At 48.6% G+C, this 22404-nt stretch overlaps 10 protein-coding genes across 11 annotated transcripts; 3 read left to right on the forward strand and 7 right to left on the reverse strand.

Annotated features, from left to right (window-relative positions):
* The first annotated feature begins 638 nt into the window (after positions 1 to 638).
* FVEG_12250 (hypothetical protein) lies at positions 639 to 3114 on the forward strand. The gene has a single exon (XM_018901601.1). It carries the CDS (start codon positions 734 to 736, stop codon positions 2978 to 2980), a length of 2247 nt encoding a protein of 748 aa, XP_018760111.1. The 5' UTR covers positions 639 to 733; the 3' UTR covers positions 2981 to 3114.
* Positions 3005 to 5135, reverse strand: FVEG_12251 (hypothetical protein). Its single transcript, XM_018901602.1, has 5 exons — positions 4593 to 5135; positions 3655 to 4539; positions 3441 to 3606; positions 3268 to 3387; positions 3005 to 3214 (listed from the first exon to the last, which is right to left on the reverse strand). Exons 1-5 carry the CDS (start codon positions 5100 to 5102, stop codon positions 3135 to 3137), a joined length of 1761 nt encoding a protein of 586 aa, XP_018760112.1. The 5' UTR covers positions 5103 to 5135; the 3' UTR covers positions 3005 to 3134.
* Positions 5136 to 5623: 488 nt separating this feature from the next.
* FVEG_17196 (hypothetical protein) lies at positions 5624 to 6497 on the reverse strand. The gene has a single exon (XM_018906459.1). The coding sequence runs from the start codon at positions 6307 to 6309 to the stop codon at positions 5797 to 5799; it is 513 nt and encodes a 170-aa protein (XP_018760113.1). The 5' UTR covers positions 6310 to 6497; the 3' UTR covers positions 5624 to 5796.
* A 497-nt stretch (positions 6498 to 6994) lies between these two features.
* Positions 6995 to 7991, forward strand: FVEG_12252 (hypothetical protein). The gene has a single exon (XM_018901603.1). The coding sequence runs from the start codon at positions 7285 to 7287 to the stop codon at positions 7825 to 7827; it is 543 nt and encodes a 180-aa protein (XP_018760114.1). The 5' UTR covers positions 6995 to 7284; the 3' UTR covers positions 7828 to 7991.
* Positions 7992 to 8823: 832 nt separating this feature from the next.
* Positions 8824 to 10158, reverse strand: FVEG_12253 (hypothetical protein; the record flags this gene model as incomplete). The annotated part of the gene is made up of 1 exon (XM_018901604.1): positions 8824 to 10158. The coding sequence occupies one exon, from the start codon at positions 10156 to 10158 to the stop codon at positions 8824 to 8826; it is 1335 nt and encodes a 444-aa protein (XP_018760115.1).
* A 1104-nt stretch (positions 10159 to 11262) lies between these two features.
* FVEG_12254 (hypothetical protein) lies at positions 11263 to 12247 on the reverse strand. The gene has a single exon (XM_018901605.1). It carries the CDS (start codon positions 12179 to 12181, stop codon positions 11435 to 11437), a length of 747 nt encoding a protein of 248 aa, XP_018760116.1. The 5' UTR covers positions 12182 to 12247; the 3' UTR covers positions 11263 to 11434.
* A 963-nt stretch (positions 12248 to 13210) lies between these two features.
* On the reverse strand, positions 13211 to 14356 carry FVEG_12255 (hypothetical protein). 2 transcript variants are annotated; one of them, XM_018901607.1, is made up of 3 exons: positions 13768 to 14355; positions 13472 to 13717; positions 13267 to 13360 (listed from the first exon to the last, which is right to left on the reverse strand). In XM_018901607.1, exons 1-2 carry the CDS (start codon positions 14295 to 14297, stop codon positions 13564 to 13566), a joined length of 684 nt encoding a protein of 227 aa, XP_018760118.1. In that variant the 5' UTR covers positions 14298 to 14355; the 3' UTR covers positions 13267 to 13360; positions 13472 to 13563. The 2 variants fall into 2 exon arrangements, with proteins under 2 accessions (XP_018760117.1, XP_018760118.1); XM_018901606.1 differs by having other exon boundaries at positions 13211 to 13717; positions 13768 to 14356.
* Positions 14357 to 15823: 1467 nt separating this feature from the next.
* FVEG_12256 (hypothetical protein) lies at positions 15824 to 17313 on the forward strand (the record flags this gene model as incomplete). Its single annotated transcript, XM_018901608.1, has 2 exons — positions 15824 to 17019; positions 17067 to 17313. 2 exons carry the CDS (start codon positions 15824 to 15826, stop codon positions 17311 to 17313), a joined length of 1443 nt encoding a protein of 480 aa, XP_018760119.1.
* A 550-nt stretch (positions 17314 to 17863) lies between these two features.
* Positions 17864 to 19937, reverse strand: FVEG_17197 (hypothetical protein; the record flags this gene model as incomplete). The annotated part of the gene is made up of 2 exons (XM_018906460.1): positions 17864 to 19564; positions 19626 to 19937. The coding sequence occupies 2 exons, from the start codon at positions 19935 to 19937 to the stop codon at positions 17864 to 17866; spliced, it is 2013 nt and encodes a 670-aa protein (XP_018760120.1).
* A 366-nt stretch (positions 19938 to 20303) lies between these two features.
* FVEG_12257 (hypothetical protein) lies at positions 20304 to 21968 on the reverse strand (the record flags this gene model as incomplete). The annotated part of the gene is made up of 1 exon (XM_018901609.1): positions 20304 to 21968. The coding sequence occupies one exon, from the start codon at positions 21966 to 21968 to the stop codon at positions 20304 to 20306; it is 1665 nt and encodes a 554-aa protein (XP_018760121.1).
* Positions 21969 to 22404: the final 436 nt, after the last annotated feature.

Genomic DNA, 22404 nt, shown 5'->3' on the forward strand with positions numbered 1-22404 from the left:
GACTTAACAATCTCATGAAGTTTGCTTATTGTGCTTTGTGACGACGAGCTACCCGAGACGGCCGTGAGAGGCCCCATAGTTTGCCGTTACATGAAGTTGACAGTGCCGTCGTCCAGGTTAGAAAAAACATAGTTTAGAGAATCTTGAAAAAGTCATTGTTGCTGACTTTAACTAGAACCATCTGTCAAAGATTGTTCAACAAAGCATTTTCTCTGAACAAAGCCGTGGTACAACGGGTTCCTTCCCGATCCTCAACGTTCAAGTCTGATGTAATTCCCTCTTTGTCCCCGATAAGCAAAGCCCTTTCTTACCCAATCACGTCCCTACGATAAGCCAAAACAAAACCAAGATCGCCAAGTCGCCCAGAAGCTTAACCAAGAAACTGGGCGCAATCAGCAAAACTCCAATTGGCCAAGTTGGTTGCGTGCAATTAAGCCTCGTTTCTGGGCGCCGTCATCCACGGGACGGAAATCAGGGCATTCGAGGCCTTGGCTGCGTACTGATGCGAAACTGCATGTGAAACGGGAACTCGCCGTGAAATTAAAGTTGCCTTTAGGGTTGAGTTGTTCGACGCTTGGGACTTGGCGTGGCTCGATGCTGACGTACTCTGTTCTTGGTGTTTTGCTGTTCACTCTCTAAATTTCTTGCAATCCCCTCTGAAAACGATGTGAAGTTGTTCTTGTTCCATTGTTCAGATCTCTTTTGATCAACCCACCTCTACTCAGCCCCCGCAATGGCAGAGTCCAACCCTCACAGAAAATCCATCGTAGCAGACCATCCAATCCGCACTTCCAACAACATCCAATACCTAACCGACGAAGAGATCTCCGAATTTCTCGACGATCTCGACCACAACAACGATGGCTTCATAAACTACAACGAAGTCGAGCGCAAGCTCGACCAAGAGCACGCCGAGCTAATCCCCAAACCGAGCGCCCACCACGTCATACAGCGGGACCATACCGAAGATGACCGTGCGCGCCATCAGTTCCTGCGCAGCATGATGGGCTCCGACGCGGAGAAGATTCCGAGGGATGAGTTTGCCAAGATGGTCAAGGAGTGGAAGATCCCCTCTTTGAAGCAGGCGAAGAAGGAGGAGGATGAGGATAAGAGCTACATCAAGCGGTTGCCGGGCTGGAGACGAATTCGCTCGTACTGGGCTGTGCATGGGCCGGAGATTGTGTTTCTAGGGGTTGTTGTTGGTATGCAGTGCGCGTTTGGCATCTGGCAACTGGTCAAGTACCAGACTACGCCTGGATACCGTGAAGCATTCGGCTGGGGAGTCGTCATGGCCAAAACTTGTGCTGGTGCGCTTTATCCGACGTTCTTCTTCCTGATTCTCAGCATGTCGCGATACTTTTCCACATGGTTGCGCAGGTCATATCACATTTCACGATTCTTCAACTGGGATCTATCGCAGGAGTTTCATATTCGAATCTCTTGTGTTGCGATTTTGTTGGCGACGCTGCATGCCATTGGCCACTTGACGGGGTCCTTTGTGCACGGCAGCGATCCCAAGAATGAAGACGCTGTCGCAGAAGCTCTTGGACCAGACATGGTTCCTCGCCCGTACATCGACTACGTGCGCTCGCTACCAGGCTTCACGGGAATCACTGCCCTCGGTCTTTTCTACATCCTTTCACTACTCAGCATTCCTCAAGTGCGAAAATGGAACTACGAAATCTTCCAGCTCGGCCATCTACTCATGTTCCCCATTATTGGTCTGATGATGGCCCACGGTACAGCGGCATTGCTTCAGTGGCCCATGTTTGGATACTTTCTCGCCTTCCCAACTCTCCTCGTCCTCATTGAGCGCGCCGTCCGTGTCTGCCTTGGCTTTCATCGCATAAAAGCTACCATGAAAGTTCTCGACAAAGAAACCGTCGAGATCACCGCCGTCATCCCCAGCGAGCGACTCTGGAAGTACAAGGCTGGCCAGTACATCTTCCTTCAAGTTCCCAAGATCAGCTTCTTCCAGTGGCACCCGTTCACTGTGTCTTTCTGTCGCGGCAACAAGATGATGCTGCACATCAAGACGGACGGAAACTGGACTGCCAAGCTTCGTGAACTCGGTGGTGAGTCTGGAGAGTCTGAGATCGAGGTCGGCATCAATGGGCCGTTCGGTGCACCTGCCCAACGGTTCTACGACTTTAACCACTCAATCATCATTGGCGCTGGAATTGGAGTAACTCCATTCTCCGGAATTCTGGCCGACCTGCAGTACAACGATGATCTCGATCACGGTGGCCCGAACCACGAAGTTGACCATCCTCGCCATGACTCTGATGTCACTGCTATCCCTCCAGAGCGCAACGGTTCAGCATCAATCACTAGTGCCGATGCTGAGAATAGCGACAACGTCCCTGAATCACCCACTAGGCAAGGGAGTGTTGGCCCGGATCTCATCAACAAAGAGAAGCAGCTCCAAACCGACCGCGCCGCCACTTTTGCAGATGACTATCGACGCGTTGACTTCCACTGGATGGTAAGAGAGCGAAACTACCTCCTCTGGCTTTCCGATCTTCTCAACGACGTATCAATGAGCCAAGACTGGCATCGCGAGCATGAAGTCCACCCTCATCTCGACATCCGCATCAACACCCACGTTACCGCGAAACGCAAGAAGCTCACCACCCACGTGTACCGCTGGCTACTGGAAATGCATCGCACAGATGAGCACCCAGCCTCTCCTCTCACCGGTCTTCTCAACCCAACGCATTTCGGAAGGCCTGACTTCGACCAAATCCTGGATGAGCATTATGAGGAGATGCTGAAGTTCAGGGCCAGCAAAAGGAACAATAGACGGGATAAAGAGGACGAGAACTATCAAGAGGATGAGGAGCTCAAGGTTGGTGTGTTTTACTGTGGTGCGCCCGTTGTTGGGGAGATACTGGCTGATAAGTGTCGGGAACTCACGTTGAGAGGCTGGCAAGATGGGAGTAAACTGGAGTACCACTTCATGATCGAGGTCTTTGGTTAGATAGAATCTTGTAATAGGTATGAGCACACGAACAAGACGGACTTTTATTGATGAATACACGATGGCTTTGAATTCATGATGTAATGGATCGCCCCAGGGAAAACAAAATGCGAGAAATGATACGTAAAGTCGAGATATTTTACATCTCGACTACTTATTCAATGCTGTTCAAACATCCTTTGAAGAAAGTGAACAGTTCGGCGATTTGAGACAGGCTAAGGATACGTGCAGTATCTGGAACGGTATTAGTATCGTATGAGCCAAGAGTTGGAACATCGCAGACTCACATAAGTCCGGCCGAACAACGACAATGGCGCCTTGTTCCGTATCGATGCCATATTTAGAAAAGGCTTGTCCGCAGCCCAACATGTATGGACTTGTATCGTCGACAAAGACCCGGTGAACATCTGTCGGAGGCCTTGTTAGTGTATCGCACGTTGAAGTTGGACGGTTTTCTTACTTCGCAGATTATATGGACCTGTATGAGGGAAGAAGACTTCCGGTAGTTGATCGAACTCGATGGTCTTTCGCTCTGCCTTGATAAGAAGGGTATGGCTGAATACTTTATCTGCAGGATCTCCAGCAGGGATGAACATCTTGTTGAGGTTACCAAGCTCTTTGGCGATCTGAAGAATTGTTAGTTGTCAAAGGCACCGTGAAGTTGGAAGACTTACCTCATGCAATCCCTTTCTAGCGAAATCTCCCGAACAAAAGGTTAAAACATGCCACCGCCCATCTGCAGCAAGGTTCTTGTTCAGCTGCATTGGCTTTGTATCAGAAAGTCTCACAACAGGTGCACTTGGAAACCTCATCCCGACCGTCAATCCCAATGCAACGCTGTTGTCATTTTCATCTAAATATGTCAGAATGGAAGGTTTGTACTTGGTTGCCATGCCAGCTGTATATCGTCCTGTTTCCACAAACTTGTCGTGAAAGTCCTTTGCCGTGATACCGTTGGCTTTTCGGTGTTCGGATGAGAATAACTTGCTGAATGAGCGATCGAACTCGATGAGTTGTTGAGCTGTCTGTTGCCTCTCGAGAACGTATGTCTCTAGCACTGAGGGAGGTGCCCGGCCGGTGAGGATATGGGCCATCTTCCATCCGATGTTGAAGCCATCCTGCAGACTGACGTTCATACCCTGCCCAGCCTTTGGCGAGTGAGTGTGACAAGCATCACCAGTCAAAAAGATACGATGGTCCTTTGTGAAATGGTCTGCGAGGCGCTGACCAATGACATAAGCAGACCACCAGACTGTTTTTGCGATGTCGATATCAAAAGGGTGAAAGATTCGCTTGACCTTGTTGATGAGGTCCTGCTCGGTGACGTCACGAGCCGAGGTTCCGGGAAGTTCGATGTAGAAGCGTACGAGTTCGTCGCCCTCGCGAGGAATGATCATGAGGTTTCCGTCGTTTTTGCTCTGAAGCATGGCCTTTTTGCGGATGTCGGGGAAGTTGGTGATGGGGTAGATGTCCATGACGCCCCAGACGGAGTCGCTTGAGTCGCCAACCATTTTGAAGCCGAGAGACTTGCGGACCGTGCTGTGAGCGCCATCACAGCCCTGATCGTAGTCTGTTAGCGGAGTGAATGGGTAAATCGAGGACTAGAACTTACAATGGCGTATTTTGCGCGGTACCTGTAAGGTTCTCCATTGCGCATGGTTACAACCTCAACAGGGTACTCTTCATCATCAACAATCCTCACACTCTCAACCTGAGAATTGTACAAGACCCCACTCGTCCCATTACCCCTCAGTCTGATAATCTCCTGTAGCATCAAATCATTTATCTTCGCCTGGTTCAGGATCACGTGCGGTTGGTGACTCAGTCCCTCCTCTGTATCATAAGCAAGATCTTTTCGCACAAGTCTTTCATTGCCATCAGGTGACCAAAAGGCTACCTCCATGACATGATACGCCTCTTCCAAAAGACGCTCAGAAATACCCAAGTTCTCAAAGATCTCGACAGTGCGACACTGAACACCATCTGCTTGACCGATCTCGAGAGGGCCTGGGCGACGTTCGAGGATCTTGAAGTCGATGTTGAAGCGGGAGAGCCAGATTGCTGCTGTGAGGCCAGCGGAACCGCCACCGCAGATGATGACTTGGACTTTCTCGGACTCCATTGTTGATTGATGATTTATGATGTTATACCATGGTCTCGTTCATTTATTATATCTTCATGGCGTATACTGGCATGTTGGTGGACAGCAGTTGGTGTAGGTCCAAGAAAGTGGAGCTTCCGTTGCATTTCTACGGCAGATCTTATCGGCATCCGAGTTCCGCGGAACCAGCGGAGGAGGGGAATAAGCTCGGATCTTAGCTGCGGCGCCCACCCACATTTTTGCTGAAACAGGTGTGATACTATCACCAACGAACTGCAATGTTAATACTCACCGCGGGACTAGCAACCGATATTTGGAACACCACGGACTCGGGAGTTGCTTTTCTTGGTGACTATCTTCTGAGCTTCATTTCAGGTTACAAGTTGCCATCGAATTGCAAACAGGGAAGATGCAATGGGTTTCCGATCAGACGGCCGATACCAGTTGGTCCAGTAAGGCAGAAGAACAGGTCTGGCAATTCTAGGTGAAAGGTGATTTTAAGGGAACGCCTATCAATTTGCAAGTAGTTATGAGACAATGAGCCTCAGAATTGTTTCAATTCTCCTAAATGAAACTAATAGCCTGACCACAAAATCCCTCAGCACTTGGGAAAAGCTTCACATGGTGAAATCTGCCATAGACCTCAAGCGCCCATTGTGCTTGAACTCTGTCTCTTCAGCATTTCATTCTGATCAGGTCCTTTGTGAGCCCCTTTTCATCTCCCTTGTCTTCTGTTCCATGCCCTTCGGTGATTGCACCGCTCTCCTTGTTTGCATTGCGTGACCCCGTCCTTCCTTTTTTGCCCGTCTGTACCATCGTCATGGCTGCCTGCTGACCCATGCTTCTCAAGGCTATTTGTATGCGGACCCTCCTTCGATCGAACGATATCTCGCTTCTGACACTGTCTTCGTCCCCTGCCCATTACCCAGAGTCGCCGAAGGCTTGAACTCGTACCGAAAGAAAGCCGTGTCATCTTCGCTCCAAAGCCAGCGCTCTTCGACATCATTACAAGGCTGTCTGGCGTTTCAACATCGTCAGTCACTATCGACGCTGGTCGAGACGACGTGCCCTTCGAAGCGGCACGTTTCGCGTTTCCTCTCTTGATGGCCAGTCCACCCTTGATGAACACTCTGCCGGCCGCGCTCAAGTCACGATGACGCCGTACCTCGCGACGAATACCGCAGAGCCGAAACAGTACTTTGCAAGATCTTGGCGAAAGCCGTGCCATCCCCAGAAGCGACCGGCCTCGATACAAATACTCCAAGACTTACGCAGTCTTTGCTCTTGTATTGATTGGTCTTCCGTTCCGTACCTTCTGTGAAGCTTAACGACGTCCAAGACCAGGAAAGCTTCTCGGACTCTTTGTTTGCTTTGTTCCGACAAGCGATCAATGAGACAATTCGCGGCCGCCCAATCTTGGTCAGCCTGTTGGAAGTTCTTGTAGTCCACCGACACTTACCCACCTCAGACCGTGCCACTGTTCCAGCGCGTGTTTGTGAAAACGCTATGCCCTCGAGGGTCAGTTTGGTTTCGACACATAACCATCGTGAACCGTTTTTGTCATTATAGCGGACTCAACAATTATACTCAGAACAACCGCCCCACCGTGGTTGTTCTTGAAGCGGTCTGCAAAGCTTGGGCTTCCAGGTTCAACTGCCGTTGTCGACTCGTTCATTCCGGTGTCTGAAGAGCTCTGCTGCAAGGTCATAGCACACATGACATAATGCTATCAATCGCCTGTTCCGTAACCCTTGGACCACTGTCACTTGACTTACAGCCGTAGATGACGAAGTCTCGACCTACCACGACGAAAGGCAAGTTACTCGATTCACAGTTCCTCTTCGTTGATCCGGCCTGTTCTTTTGCGATCACCAGAAATTGCGGGCCCGTCGGCACAGGAATGCGACCGAATGTACATCAACCAACGTCTCGCACCCATAGCCCACATATTTCCTTGGTCATATAGAGGGCATCGTCCTTATGGCTTTGCAGTAGGATTGTCGACACTCGGGCCGACTTTGTTGTTGCCAATGCCATCGATCGGGCCGTGTTTCGGACGACGCTAAGAACGATCCCGACCTGGAGACTGTTCTCCACATTCCGAATGCTACACAAGACATAAAGCGCGGAATTCGATGCTGCTGGATTTTCTTTGCTCTGAGAAACATCTGAACACCAAAGAAGAATCATCAGACCAATCGTCATGTCTTCAAACTCCAACCCCCGAAAAGCGCTTCCCTCAATCCACCGCTTCATTACAACCCACGACTCGAGCGGCAAATCATGTTACTCCAAAGATCTCGACGAGCCATTGAACTTCTGGGACGTCAGTGCAGGCGAGGGAAACTCTGCCGACTTTGAGCTCGGCTACGTCACCGAAGGACTACCCATACCACTCGCGAACGACAAAGACCTTTCAACGTTCAAGGAGGCTTATGCCAACAAACAAAAGTCGGGATTGGTGAAGCACGGTGGTACCATCTTGCGGTACTGTGACATCCCTCCAGGCTCAAAGTCTCAGATGCATCGTACCGTCAGTCTCGACTATGGCATCCTTATCAATGGCGAGCTGGAGTGTTTACTGGATTCGGGAGAGACCCGGACTATCCACCCGGGGGATGTTGTGATTCAGAGAGGGAAAAATCACCAGTGGTTCAATAGAACTGAGAAGTGGGCTAGGATTGTGTTCATTTTGTTCCATGCGACGCCGGTCGAGATCAATGGCCGTGCATTGGGGGAAGATTAAGGAGGGATGGAGCTGCCAGATTCGCATTAGATTCCTCTCGACAACGTGCAAGATACACCCATATATTTCTCAGCCCTTCCCATTCTCTATAGATATGTATACAGAACTATACTTAGGGAGAATTATGAGTATCTACTATCAGTCTAACTCAGCGAAAGACCCGTTCACGTGCCCGCGCATTGCAGTAACACTACTGACATGATGGATTACCCTTAAAGTGCCTAAGCCCATGATCATGCAGTGCCTTTGGCTCCATGGCGTCAACTACCAGGAATAAAACGTCGCACTGCTGTCTCACGGAACCCTAACCGACTTGGCCTACACTCTACGACTCGTGATCTGTGGAACCGGCTGTTTCAGTGGCAGTGACCACAACTATCAGCGAGCATTGATCTTTATGAACCGAGGCAATAGTTCCCTGGGAACTCTAAAGGCTTGCATTAGATCATTGGTTGCCATATCCTTACTGGCCAAACAGCTCTTCCTTGACCCCTATTGGGAGCAAGAAAGCCTCAGACTCAAAAGGAGGATATTAAAATAAACTCAGTAACGATTCTACTAAGTCTAAAGAAGCTTGGTCAAGATGATCTAAATCATTTCATCACTTAGGGTCAAGGTCTCGAAGTTTTCTTGCCTCTCCTAGCCCCCGATACGCTGACTTGATTCGTAGTATTATTGCGGTCCTCAGCAGTATCCGTGTGAGTATCGACGCCGGCATTAGCGAATATCAGCGGCTTGGAAGCATTGAATTTGAAAAGCCACTCGACAGCGAGCACGTTTTCAATGAGAAGAATCTGGTGCCCGAGACCAAGGCTGTCGTTGTGAAGTAGTTGGGTAAGGTAGATGTGTCCTATCTTGACCTTTTGAAGTTGATGCAAGTTAAAGTATAAGATTAGAGAACTGATCTGTCAATTAACGAGTTTTCTCTTTACGGCGTCTACAAAGTATCATTGTCAAGCAATCTATTCTCTTTGCGATAAGCTTAAAACCACACGTTCATTCTGGCATGCCTTTGAGATGAAAGATATACATCCAACGTCTCCTAGCTGCTGTCAGATCAATCTTGGAAGCCTCCGTCCTGATACGATCTGCGCGAAGAATGACCTCCTCTTTTAGCCTTTCCCAATCAACGGTCAACTTTCCGTTCCGTTTTTTGATATTGCCATCAATGATGACGGTATCGATATCCTTCTCTGACGAATGAAACACGACTGACCCAACTGGATCACCCACCGGAATATTCTCAATATCATCACAGCGGATGAGAACAAGATCTGCTTTCTTCCCAACTGCAATGGAACCAATGAGATCTTCCATTCTCATCACCTCTGCACCCCCCAGCGTGCCCATTCGAAGGACATCTTCCGTCTTGCGTTTAATGGAAAGTGGAAACCCTTGATCATTTTCCTGTGGTCGACGAGCTTGTAGTGCGAGCCGCATCTGCGCGATGAATTCATTTCCCTGATTGGATGTAATGTCTATGCCCAAGCATGTGCGACAGCCTTGATCAGAAGCTTGGAAGACGATGGGAAATCCCATGCCCATCTGCAACTCGGTATCTGGCGTACCGACGATGGAAGCACCCGACTCCTTGATCGCCTGAAGCTCACTCGCGGTGAAGGACGATCCATGGCTGAAGACGAGATCTGGTCCCAGAATACCCTTATTTGCAAGGCTTTGTTCAACCTGGCGTCGCGCTAAGTCATATGGTCCCATCGCAACATGCATGGTGATTATACGCTCTCCAAGCTCTCTCGACTGTTCGATCTGCGTGATGGTATCTTCGGTAGGTAGAGACTCTGGCTCATCTGGAGCTACACCGAATGTGACAAGTTGTTCAACTGGAGCGTTCTGGCCAAAGAATTTGTTCTTTATCCTGGCAGCTTCGCTCAGCCGCGACGCATGAAAGAAGCCTCTTGGATCAGGTTGATCCGGTAAAGGTGGGTTGGCATAGAAGCCGTAACAGAACGTTCCTCTGATCCCAGCGTCGTGAAGTGCCCTCACAGCCGCATCGGCTTGATCCGGCGAGTTGATGGTATGGCAGTGCTCCGGAACAGAAGTCACACCATTATTGAAAAGACTCAGTGCTGCAACATAAGTAGACAGGTATACATCTTCAGGTGTATATAAGCTTCCATAAATGGTTCGCATATTGACAGTGTAGTCAAAAAGCGACCAGTCCGTTGCAACACCCCGCAAAAGCTGCTGCCACATATGATGGTGACCATCAACAAAGCCAGGCGTAACGATGCATCCTTGGCCGTCGATAATAGTGATATTGCCTTCGGGAGGGTTTGGCAGAGCTTGCCCAGCATGCCCAAAAGCAACCATGCTTCCTTTCCATAAGCTGCACTTCGTTCTTTGTCCTTTTCCTGTTGTCTGATACGTTCAAGGAGCGAAATGTAGTGGCTGATGCATAGGCCATAACTAATTTAGGAATTGTTAGCCCAGGAGATTCGATGCTTAATTCATAGTTGTTGCACATACCAGCGTTGATCCGAGCTCGGTCTAGATCTCTTATCGCGAACCAGTACAAGTTGAGACATGAAAGAGCTTGAACTACTTGAACGGTTGGTCGATCTGTAAGGAGCCATGCCTCACGTCTTGCTGACTCGGCCCAAGTATCCCCATAGCTAGCATATGTAGCAAATGCTGCAAGCTCTGTAGAGACAGCATGACTCCCTAGTCTAGGCGGTTGATGTCGTGGTTTACGAAGGAATCTATGCTATTGTCAGGATAAGAGGACCATGTTTGAGGTAGATACTTACAATGACGATAGCGCAAATATGCTCCTCAGTAGATATGGAGGTAGACTACCATCCAGGTAAGACTCAAAGAGCTGAGCGGTTAAAAAGCAATGTGGTATTGTATAACCATTCAAAATAGATATCCAAGAGTGCGAGCCCAATGGCTCGTGGCGGTAGATCATCCAGGTTAGTGCCGGCAGATTTTGAGACCGCAAGTTCTGTTCGCGGTGGCTCAATGTTAACATGGCCAACACTGTGGATTCTAGGAGTCACCGAAGGACTTCTGACTACGGCAACATTGAGATCTGTCGACTCTGGAGTCACTGGAGCTGCATCAGAGAAAGGGCGATTCTGCTCGGCCCGCATAGATTCGCGGCGAGCTGCGAGATGTCTACGATCGGCCAACTCAGGATAGGTGCAGGTGACTGAGAAGCGGCTGCATCGCGTACAGGTTGGACGTTGACGACTGCAACGAAGCTGCCGGCCCGAGGGTCAGAAGATGGCTTTTCGGAAGGGACAAGATGAACCTTTTGCCTGCGGCATCTCTCACAAGCTGTACGTCAGAGGGTACAGTCAGATCCTGGATGTGGAGACCTAGCGTCGACTGCGCTCATGATTGTTAGTAGACAAATTAATCGCGTTTGTTGATGACCAGACGAAGCGCTGGTGATGAATCGGGATTTCGGTTGTTCACAAACACTTCGGGAAGGTCGCCCCGCAAATGGTGATCATTATTCTCGACAGCATACCCGTATCCTTGAGTCACTCTCTCATGCCAGTATGAGAAAAGCTCAAACGACTGGTGGTCTTTTCCGCGTAGCAATAATTCAATTGCGATGCATATTTTCAATGTCAAAAAACTAAGGCGATTCGTCTTCGTCTCCTTCACAGATCCAGATTCCTAGCTCCTGCGCATGAATAGCAGCTGGTTCAAACAGCGGAACATCTCCAACATCTTCTTGCTTTAGCACAAACCCTAGATCCGTACTACCCAATATGATGCCTTGAGCTCCCTTGTCGATGAGCTTCTTGGCTTGTTGAACAAACATCTTTCTTGTTGAGTCTGTCACAGAAGCAACGCCTTTCGCCACTTCTTGAAGCATGCCTCTGTTAACCTCTTCAATATCCTCTGGTAATTCCGGGATCAAAATCTCAAACCCGGCCTTTTGTAACATGGCCACAAAGAAATCTGGGTCATCTGAATCGACCATCGAAATTTTGGGACCGAGAAGACCAAGCTTCTTTATCGATGGATGATTGTTGGTGATGTGGAGTGCTAGACAGTCCGCAATGTGAAACAATGGGACACGAGCCGCTGAGGAGTCATCAAATAGCTTTTTGGCGACCTTGTGTGCGAGAATGGCACAGATTGCGATGCCATCAACTCTGTCGCTCAAGGATCTGATTGGTTTCTTGTAGACTTTTGCAAACTCATCCCAGTCCCCTTTCATGGCATGCTGTATCATTTCTTCGAGGTTGGCGCTGTACAGATATAACGGGGCTGATGCTCGATCACCGAGTTTGATTCTGACGACTTTGTTGATGATATTGTAGTAGAGGGCTGTGACATCTGGTGTCATGCCTCCAAGCAATAGAAGAGTCCTCATCTTTATTTGCCTGCTTTCTCGATCTTACAATTTTCGAGTGGAAAGATGTGCGATAGAGAAATGTGAGGAGTAAGAGTTGCAGCAATTATGACTCAAAGTAGGAAAATGACAGTGAAAGGGCGCAAATGTGGGTACATGATGCTGACGCCAATCTTACAACATCGCTTCACCGATAAGGGCATCGATGTTTTCATCTTTAATATTATGTGCAAAAAGTTTCCATTTCACTTTTTCCCTGTTTCTTCCGTCGCTTTAGAGATATCTATAGAGAGGCTTTGCTATACGGGAAGCACTATGTCATTAGAGGCCAGATTCTCCCAAAGCTCAACATTTGATGGCTTACACAGCTTTCTCAACAATGGCCATGCAGTCAATCTCGACCTGGCAACTTTACTAAGTCTGTCTCCCATTATTTATGTGTGGTTAACTTTTCCGAAAACAGGCGTTGCTCAACTTAGCAGCTGTCTAATAGTGTGGAAGCGGGCAAACTCGATGGACGGAAGAGTCTATCCGCCAAATTCCGCTCATCGGCGCGATAGTCGTTAAGGGTTTTCTGAAAGAGTTCCTCCCTGAGCTAGCGCAGTGTGAAATGAGCACTTGTCTTTGCTAGTACACTGACTCGTATGATAACCATTTTGTTATTGATTTTATGACCGGTATAAAGGGTCTGATGGTTGCGACAGGTGGTAGTAGATAAAGCTTTAAATTTCTTCTGAATCTGGGAGAGCATGTCGTGGATATAATTAAAGGTATAGATAACGTGTATTTGGACTTGTGGAAATAGAGAGACTTGGAGGCTGGTGAAAAGCCTTCTAATAGTCTGAGGGAACTTGTTGGAAGTGACCATTTACTCCAATGTCAGAACTTTACGACATTCGATGGCTCGTCGAAGCAGCTTAGCTGGCTCTAGTTAGGCAGGTCGCGCAGATAACGTCAGATTAGTAGAAGCCACTCGCCATGGGTATGTACTTCATGATATGAACCCTCGCCATGTACTACATGACCCAATCCATGTTGATGAGAAGTAAACCAGTGACTCTTATCATGTTTGAACTCCATTTTTGATGATTCGGGGTAGGGGCTGGGCCTGATATGCTGTCATTATTTCCAGTTTATTTTCTAAAGTTTGATCTGATGTTATCATAATGCTCCAAATTCACTGAGCTGATTCACTGGACGCTAAACACCGGCCTCCATGGGCCCAATGGTCAGCCAATGAGTTTCTTTCACTGCCTGGCGTTCGCTGAATAGGGCCTGTACAGCCCTTAATACTACAGCGCAATGACTCACTAGGTTGACAACCTCAAAACTGGAGTAGAAATCTGCCTCTCCACATCCTCTGAGACATCTCTTTCTTAGTGACCTTACTTGGTTTGACATCTTTAGTTCGGCTTGACCTTCGTCACATCGAGACTGTGCACCTTGCCGTGCACCCATTGGAGAGAAGAGGATGTCAAGGTAAGTAACCCTGATGATCCAACGAAGACTGCAACCCGCTGAATGGCATTGAACTGATCCATCATGGGATACGGATACCTACAAGTGTTAGCTGGCGGATAAGATCATATGTCGACAGCTATACTTACCAGCCGTTTTGGTAATAGCATGATTCAATCCAGCACCAATAAACGACAGCCAAGATGGTGCTGGTGAACATCATGCTCCTCGTCGTGACAGTCGCTCGGGGACTGCACAGAAGCAAGTCCGGCACCAATAGCACTGCGGGTACCAGGTGGTATCCAAGATCAGCCCAAGGATTGATGACAAGGTCGGCTGGCATGAGCAGAGATGGATCGTGGAATTTGATAGACCAGTACAAGACTGCGATCATGACTTCGAGAGGCGTCGCAAGAAGTGAGATGGTATCCTTGGTCCTTGAGAAGCCATCGTGTCTCGTAAGGTCTGTGATGAGGCCAAGGGTAGATGTGATGAGAGATAAGGTGAGTCCCACAACAGTCAGCAGCTGAAAGTACCACCCGAAAGAATCTGAGTATGCTGAGTCCCAGGTTGTCAGGAGGTAAAAGCTATAGGAAAAGGAAAGTGTTCCAAGACCGTGTAAAACGATCTTGCCTGCGCTAGCGTGTGTAGGCGACTTGTTAGCAATAGTGGATGCCATGTTCAAACTCGGTTGACATTCAGGTATTGAAGCTATGAAGATGGAGATGGCAACGGAATTATATCAGGTCTTGCTGTGAACAAATGTCTACAGGGATATCTATTAATAACCCCCAGCGACAACAAATTTTCTGCCAGACCCCATAGTTCACGGTAATGACTCAGCCTCAGAGGTACTGATAAGACCACAGCAAGGATGGGTGCTGTTTGCATGGGTGTAATCGCGTACCAGATTTAGTGCTTATTTTTCCGGTGAAGCGAAAATAGCTCGTGTCTCCTGCAGATTCGTCCCCATTCTCTTACATGAGCGGGCTCAAGCAGAAAACGGTGAATGACCCAGTAATAGTGAGAAAGAAGAACTTGCGTAAAACGTCAGCGCTGTTGGCGGGTTTCTGAATAGTGATAATGTGCTGTCGTGACTCCAGGGCGAGCTTTCAGCTGCCGTCATCAGGCTTGCAGCGGATGGTGCAATGCAATGCCATAATACGGCACACCAGATATTAATACTCCGTACTGGCTGTTTTATTATCTACTAATTCCTAGTGCAAATGATGTTTGAGGATAAGACAGCTGCGGCCGAGATTGAAGGTTGCATGAGTGGTTTCACATGCCATCTTTCTCAACCACACCCAAGTCTTCGGAAGAGATTTTACTCTGCAGCATCTCGACTTTTCCAGCACCATGTGGCGGAGTATCATTACCTCAAATAGCCGAACGAAGCCAATAACGAGTGTGTTCATGCGAGGCCACTGCAGCAGGGGCCATAAAGCTTTTGACTAAGCGCCCGTAAAGTGACCCTAGACGTCTGCATCACCCAGGATATCACTGGTAGAAAGCCCTCAAAATTCGACAGTTTCGGATATCTCGGGCCATTTTTGGACTACTGTAGTATTCGTAAGGCTTACAAGGCGCAGTGCATATGCAGCTGTAGGGCATTAACCAATATTTACAAGGTATCGTGCAGAAAGAAAGTGGATCTGCGGAATACAGGCCGGAAGGAGTAACAATATCATCGATTTCTTCCGTGTCCTACCATCTCTAGAAGGCCGGGAGAAATTCCCTCATTTTAAGTGGCTATTCTTGTACTACATAGTGGCTTATAGGCTTCAGATACCCGTTCGATTTGGCAATACCAAGCTTTTTGAGGTCCTGACATGTGAAGAAGACCCAGTAGACGCGGCCTGGCCCGTCCGCAAGGCACTAAAATAGTACACATGATACCATGCCAGCTGGCATTTTAGACCCCGATCGTGCATGAGATAAGTGACATCGCGGGTATCATGACAGAGTTAGTTTATTCAGCGGCGCTTATGGGACTTTACCCTTGACTCTCAGGGCTGAGCATGTCAGCCCCCGAAGATTAGAAGCTGTTCGAGACCTGATGTTATCACGGTCAAATTCGTGACTATGGATATTGGACTGGAACACAGATTCCTGTGTTGCACATAAAAGTAGCTTGAATCCACAGACCAACAGAATTTTGTACGGTCTAGTTGACGACAACCACCACCACTTGTCGCTGAAGCAATGTTTCTCTCTTTGATACCCATCCTCTCCATTGTGCTCTTAGCCTTTGTGCTCAGAGCTGCGTTCAACTACTACCGTGGTCCACTTTCACCCCTTCCTGGACCATGGTACACCCACTTCACTGGTCTTCCACTGCTATACACCAGGGCAGTTGGCACCAGTCGTCAGCATCTTCGTCATATTCACAAAGTCCACGGTCCAGTAGTCAGAGTTGGACCTAAAGAGGTCTCGATTAACAGCGTTGATGGCTACTACAAAGTGCACGGTGTGGGTAGCCACTGCCTGAAAGCACCCGTCTTTGACCATATCCGCTTCAGCCATTCATCTATGCTCTTCACCATGCGAGATCCTCGTATCCACTCTGAGCGCAAACGCATCATTGGAAGAGGCTTCGCATCGATGAAGGAAGAGCAAGAAGTGAAGATTCAACGGCTGGCTAGCAAGGCGGTAGCGAACATCAAGAACGAGGCCGAGAAAGGGCAGGCCGATGTCTACAAATGGTGGCGCTGTCTGGCTGTTGATGTCGTCAGCGAAATGTCTTTCGGCAAATCATTCAACTTGTTGCATTCGGGGGGGAAAGGCCTGCCACTCTATACAGCTTTGAGCAACGCTGGTCCTTGTGTTGTTTTCCAAGCAGTACTCCCCCGAGGGCTCATATCTCTATTCAAGTGGTCTCCTGTTACCTGGCTGAGAGATGTCGGCCAAGTCAGTGAGACCATCTTCAATCGAGTAACAGCAGCCCTAGGAGAACTGCGATCTTCATCAAATTGCGGCCCCAGCATTGCCCGTCACTTGTTGAGTAAAGAGGTGAAGGGCAAGACACCTAGCTTGAACGACGATGAGTTGAGCTCTGAGATTGGCATGCTTCTTGTTGCGGGCTCGGATAGTACGGCAGCTACTTTGACATATGCAACATGGGAGATCGTTAGAGATCCTCAACTCCGGAGACAGATCGAGGAGGAGGTGGGCAGCTTGCCTGTGAATTTCACTGCTAAGGATGTTGATATTCTACCCCTCTTGAATAGTGTCTTGGAAGAGGTTCTTAGGATGTATAATCCAGCAGGAGCACTAGTAGAGAGACTCGTACCTCCGAGTGGGATATCTGTTCATGACTGGGACATCCCTGGAGGTATAATGGTCTACACTACTGGATGGCTCGTTTCCCGCCTTGAAGATGTCTTTCCAGAGCCGGATAGGTATGTGACTTTTCCCAAGTTTTGAGTGCAGTTTCTGACTTGAGCAGATTTATCGCTACCAGGTTCCTGAATCCAACACCAGAAATTAAACGAGCGCATGTCCCTTTCAACATCGGTGCGAGGAGGTGCGTTGGTATGCATGTGGCTCGGATGGAAATCCTTGTCACTTTGGCCATGCTTTTCCGCGAATGTAGAGGCTTAAAGTTACACCATGGTATGACGAATGAGATGATGACACAAGTTGGGGAGTTCTTTATAGTTCCCAAAGCAGGACAGTGCAATATCGGTATTTGAAGATAATAAATCATACACTAGTTAGACTTTAGCGATTATCTAGTCATCGGCGTTGTGTAAAGGTGATTTTGACTTTGATAGAAGTTGCCATGCACAACAACAAGAAGAATCATATAAGAATCATGTTCGGTATTGGTTCAGTCCGAAGCGGTCCTACCAAAATACGGCGGTATACAGATTATGCTTCAGTACTTATCACATCTCTCAACAAGGCATCCAGGTCCAACATGTCTGAATTCTCAAGGTTGAGAGGTATATTCCACCCTGGCGAACCTTCCCCAAATGCTGTATCATCAAGAAAGGTTGTTCCCCATAGCTCATCCTTGGTGTCGTCCTGCACAACCCCTCTAGGAAGCCATGAAGTCGTGGCTGGCAATTTTGAGCATGTACTTCTGCTCGGTCTGTCCAATCTTCCAGCCATAGAACTATCCCTCCCGTCTTCCGTCATCCGGTGTACATCAGTACAGCTAGTGGGATGGTTACCATGGCCCATTTGACTTTCACTGTTTGATTCTTGCTGAAGCGATACTTCATGATCTGGTTCTGCAGCCTAGCTGAGGATCGACTCTTCTGCTTCAGAACTTGGTTCGCCCCCGTTGGAATAGCTTCTGAATATAGACACCATAGCTCTCTGTACGGTCGATCGGAGCAGTTGGTTAGATGCATCCGGCCGGACTACTAGTCCATTAGACTTTAGCTCGTCGAGCATGATAGCAACTCCCTCTCGTTGCACAAACTCCTGAATCCGGCAAAAGTCTTCAGACTGTGTCGAGTAAATGTAAATCGTGGCAGGGGGTTCCATTTCAGGAAAGAGTATCGACCATACTGTATTCCAATGTTGCTCCACAGACCCCTTACTCTTTAGAGACAGCTGATTCTTTTGTTGCTGAGATATCCCTTCCAGTCTTGCCGAGGGACCTCTCGTGCACGACCTTTCAAGTGCGTGTGAGTCGAAAAGATCAAATTCTCTAAAGGTCTGGTAGCAAATCTGGCAATAGTACTTCGGTGTGTGACGGCGCGTTAGATGTTGCTTCAAGTGTGCGATTGTGTCGTTCTTCTTCAGGAAGCAATCCCAATACTTTCTAGAATCTGCTTTCCAGTATGGGCATGCTAGAAATTGCGATCGCTCCTCACAGGGGGGTTGACTTGTCTTGCCTTTCTTCTTTGGTGGTTCGCTTTGTCTATCTCTGCTTTCATTTCCGTCATCGCCGCCTTGGCGTGGATTCTTCCGCCCCCCTCTTAAGCTCGCTGTATCCCTGGCTCCAGAAGAGCTTGCAGAAACACCTTCAGCAACTTGCTTTCCTTTCGAATTGCTGCTGCTTGTTTCACCTCTTGTCATCACTTCGTTCTGACAAAGAATCGCTAGACGACTGAAAACTTGGCTGAAGACGCAGTACCCTCGGCTCTTCCTATCAAATTGACCTTCTGAATCTGCAGATATTGACTCCACCTCTATATCGGATGATACAGTCGGGGAAGATGATGGGGTGAGGGACCTTATTCTCAACCTCGATGGATCAGGTAGCTCTATAGATTCTTTTGAGACCTGAGGTGGTTTTCTCAACTTGACCTTCACGTCGTCAACAGAGTTTTCTCCCAGTTTAGGGTATTTCTGGTCATTGTCTTGTCGTATCGCCTGTGAAGATGCCGGAAATCGAGGTTCGAAGCTCTGAAGAACAGATAAACTCGGGATAGGCAGTTGAGGCTGGAGCGCACCGTCTTGTGGTGTCTGAACAGACTTTCCGGGTCCTGAAGCACTCCGACTTTCCCAGGGAGCTGAAACGCCGAAACCATCGACCATTGGCTCTGAATTGATAGGCATGGCGATATCGGCCCCGAAGAACTTTCCTCGCGCTGTGTAGGCTTTAGCCGAGTCTGACTCCTCTTGCCTTCGGCTAAATGATTCATGCCGATCATCACCATAACCCCCCTGTTGGTGTGCAGGAGGAGCCGGAGGAGGAAAAGTAAACTGCTGGGTATAATAATGATGATCCTGGTGTGGATTTGGGTAGGCTCTATACTCAGAGTTACTGATATCATTGTTTTGGTATTGTGCCTGGCTGAGCCATTGACTGAAGGAACCATAAGTACGCTCCCTCGGTGGAATAGCCTCTGGGATCGTCGGAATGTTCTCGGGGACAAACGCAGTAGAGGAAGAAGTTGAGACAGGTGCGAATATGCATTCCTGGTTCATTCTAGCACAATTTTGACATTTACCACTAGGCCCACTGACGAAACCACTACATCTGATCTAAGGGATATCAGTGGCATGATGCTAAGCAGAATTCACTTCAACTCATGATAAGACATACCTTGCGCTTGCGGCAATATCTGCACCCAATTGGGGTTCTCTGTCTAGGAGCATACGCAGTCCCCAGACCAGGTTCGTAAAAAGGAAATGACGAAGCGGGGGGATATGCATGAGCGGCAAAGGGTCCAGGAGGCGGAGGTGGGTACTGGTACTGAGAAGTTGGCAGAGGTAGACCAAAGGGATCCGGTTGATTGGGTTGAATGACCACAGCATGGTTGTATGGTGGCTGGGGGTCGTGAAAAGAATACTGAGGCTGTGAGGATGGGCCCGACTCTCCCGTCGAAGGTCCCTCGCTGGACGGAGATCCATGCATATTTGAGGCAATTTGCGGTTAGGATATTTAGATGGTTGACGGTAGTGTATGATACCAATCGGTAGACCATTATTTCGCAGTTGGTTAAAGCACAAGAATAATATTTCGCTTTCGAAATGGCGAAAGTCTTGTCGGTTAACAGCTGGCTTCCAGGTATATTATCCAAGTCGATTAGCACGGATGTACATTACTAGAAGATGAACCCTTCTTCTATATGTAAGCTGAAAACTGAGATGGGCAACATCATTTGGGGCAACTGAAAAAATGCTGAGGCACATGCTGACCGCACATATGTGCTTATCACTCTGGTTGGCTACTCATCTACCAATCACATCTCCTCTTTCAAAGGTCCAATAAACCATCCACTTATTGCTTGTTGATGACCTTGTCAATTTCCGTCACCGCCGCAAAGAGATCGTTATCATAATATTTCCTCGCAACCACCTGCAAATTGATAGGCGCCCCTTCAAAATCGCCCTCCTCCCAGAATTGCCGGACCTGTTCCTCTTCCTTACTCAAAGGAGTACTATTCGGCGGATAGCTCTCAGTTCCTTTTGCGCCAGCCTTTATGGGCGTTGGGATCACAATACCAGGGTAGTCAACGTAGTTCCAGAGCGCGGTGTAATTCCAGTAAAGCGCTGTCTCGTGAGAACACGCCGGGCCAACGAAGACAGGACATATCACAAAGTCCACGTCTTGTGACTCCCAGTGCTCTGCGAAACGACATCTGAAATCATCGCGCTCCACGCGAAGCTTGAGAACGCCATTGGCATCGAGTCCAGGCCCCTCAGCGTCTTGGATGATCCATTTTGTCAAGTTGTTCATGGGTTCGTTCGTGGCTGCAAGATACGCTTTGACTGTTTTGCCCCCATCTGGCCAGTATGCACGGCGGATGCCATTCATGGCTTCTGCCATCCCATAAGGTTGGAAGGGTTTTACATCGAACCCTTTAGATCGAAGCTCCCGGGCTGCCCACTCAAGCGCCCTTCTTACTGGAGGCTGTGGAGTGATGAGCCCGTCATTGATCATTAGACCAATCTTCAATGGCTTGTTTTCAGTCAATCTTCCTGTCCAATGAAGAGGAACAAGTCGAGGATCTTTCAGCCAAGGGCGAGTACCAGAGACGACCGACATGAGGAGATCTACATCCCGAAGCGAGGTACACATTGGTCCTGCTGAACATAAGACATTGAGTTCAGCAGCAAAACCACCTGGTAAGAAGTCTTTCTGAGGGAACACGTAGGATGTCGTCTTGAGACCATAGATGCCGCAGAAGCCAGCTGGTCCACGAACACTTCCTCCAATATCTGTACCAATTCCCAAGACTGAACCACGAAGCGCGATAAGAGCGGCCTCGCCACCCGTTGACCCACCAGCCGATAGATTGATGTTATGGGGATTTAGAGTTCTTCCCCAGGGCGATGTTGTCTCAAGATGCATGATTGACTGAGGTTGGTTTGTCTTGCAGTACAGAACAGCACCTGCATCCCCCAGAATCTTAACCATCTGACAACTTTCTGTGTCAAGCTTTCGAGTCGCCAAGTATCCAACATTTGACCATTGGCCCCTAACCGGCATGTGTTCCTTGACACTGATTGGAACGCCGTGTAAAGGACCGCAGGTCATTCCGGTGTTGTCTTGATATTGATCAAGAAGCGTGGCAGCCAGAACGGCCTTCTCGAACATCCATTGCGTTAAACAGCACGTGAGCTGATGAGCGATGATCGCTCTTTTCGCAAAGGCAGTGACGACAGCAACGGATCTAAATTTTCGTGAAGCGATTGCAGCTGCGAGTGCTGTAGCGTCGTAGTTCTCTGTGATGTCGATCTCTTGATCGGTCAAGATACCGCAGGTTCTGGGGATGTCGGTCACATTCTTGGGAGGATTGTCAATGAGGCTTTTTGGAAGACGGAATTCGTCTGGGACAGTGCTGCCGAACTCCTCGAGGATGGATGTCCGCAGAGCTTCATACTCTGGTGGACCTGTCTGGAGAGGAACCGGTTGAATGACGGGGACGATCTTGGATGACATGATGGGGATGATCTTCTGGTTAGATGATAGATAAGGGTTCTGATGCAGCAGAGGGTATCATGACAGGCTGCGTTTATATACGTAACCGCGGACTTTTGATCATGCCGACTCGAGCGGTAGAAGCTGGCAATACCAATATGAGCAATCAAGAAGCCACCATTTTACTCAGCCGCTCTGACGTCTCTAGCACTTCACGAACCATGATAAGCATCCCTGCCGATCTCTAGTCTTGGAATGATGCCTAGCTTGACGGCAACCAATGATATGTATTAGCGCGGATCACCTTGGCCACCAATAAAGTTCCCCGCATGATATTCATGATCGCGGTCTCATAGACTTTCCCATTTCGTCAACTTGTGCTGTAAGCGACATACTCTAGACCGAATGTTATCTGGTGAAGCATCGGTAGTTGATGATCCGAGATAGTGGTAATCTC

This window comes from Fusarium verticillioides, chromosome 4 (genome assembly GCF_000149555.1).
Source record: "Fusarium verticillioides 7600 chromosome 4, whole genome shotgun sequence".
In the NCBI taxonomy this organism is placed as follows: domain Eukaryota; kingdom Fungi; phylum Ascomycota; class Sordariomycetes; order Hypocreales; family Nectriaceae; genus Fusarium; species Fusarium verticillioides.

Excerpts from the sequence above, each read along its gene's own strand:
- FVEG_12250 (XM_018901601.1), top strand. The coding sequence starts at position 734 with ATGGCAGAGTCCAACCCTCACAGAAAATCCATCGTAGCAGACCATCCA.
- FVEG_12251 (XM_018901602.1), bottom strand. The coding sequence starts at position 5,102 with ATGGAGTCCGAGAAAGTCCAAGTCATCATCTGCGGTGGCGGTTCCGCT. Across the intron at positions 4,540-4,592 it reads ACCGCGCAAAATACGCCATT|GGCTGTGATGGCGCTCACAG; the intron begins GTAAGTTCTAGT and ends GACTACGATCAG. Across the intron at positions 3,215-3,267 it reads CGTTGTTCGGCCGGACTTAT|ATACTGCACGTATCCTTAGC; the intron begins GTGAGTCTGCGA and ends ATACCGTTCCAG.
- FVEG_17196 (XM_018906459.1), bottom strand. The coding sequence starts at position 6,309 with ATGGCACGGCTTTCGCCAAGATCTTGCAAAGTACTGTTTCGGCTCTGC.
- FVEG_12252 (XM_018901603.1), top strand. The coding sequence starts at position 7,285 with ATGTCTTCAAACTCCAACCCCCGAAAAGCGCTTCCCTCAATCCACCGC.
- FVEG_12254 (XM_018901605.1), bottom strand. The coding sequence starts at position 12,181 with ATGAGGACTCTTCTATTGCTTGGAGGCATGACACCAGATGTCACAGCC.
- FVEG_12255 (XM_018901606.1), bottom strand. The coding sequence starts at position 14,297 with ATGGCATCCACTATTGCTAACAAGTCGCCTACACACGCTAGCGCAGGC. Across the intron at positions 13,718-13,767 it reads TGCTATTACCAAAACGGCTG|GTATCCGTATCCCATGATGG; the intron begins GTAAGTATAGCT and ends TAACACTTGTAG.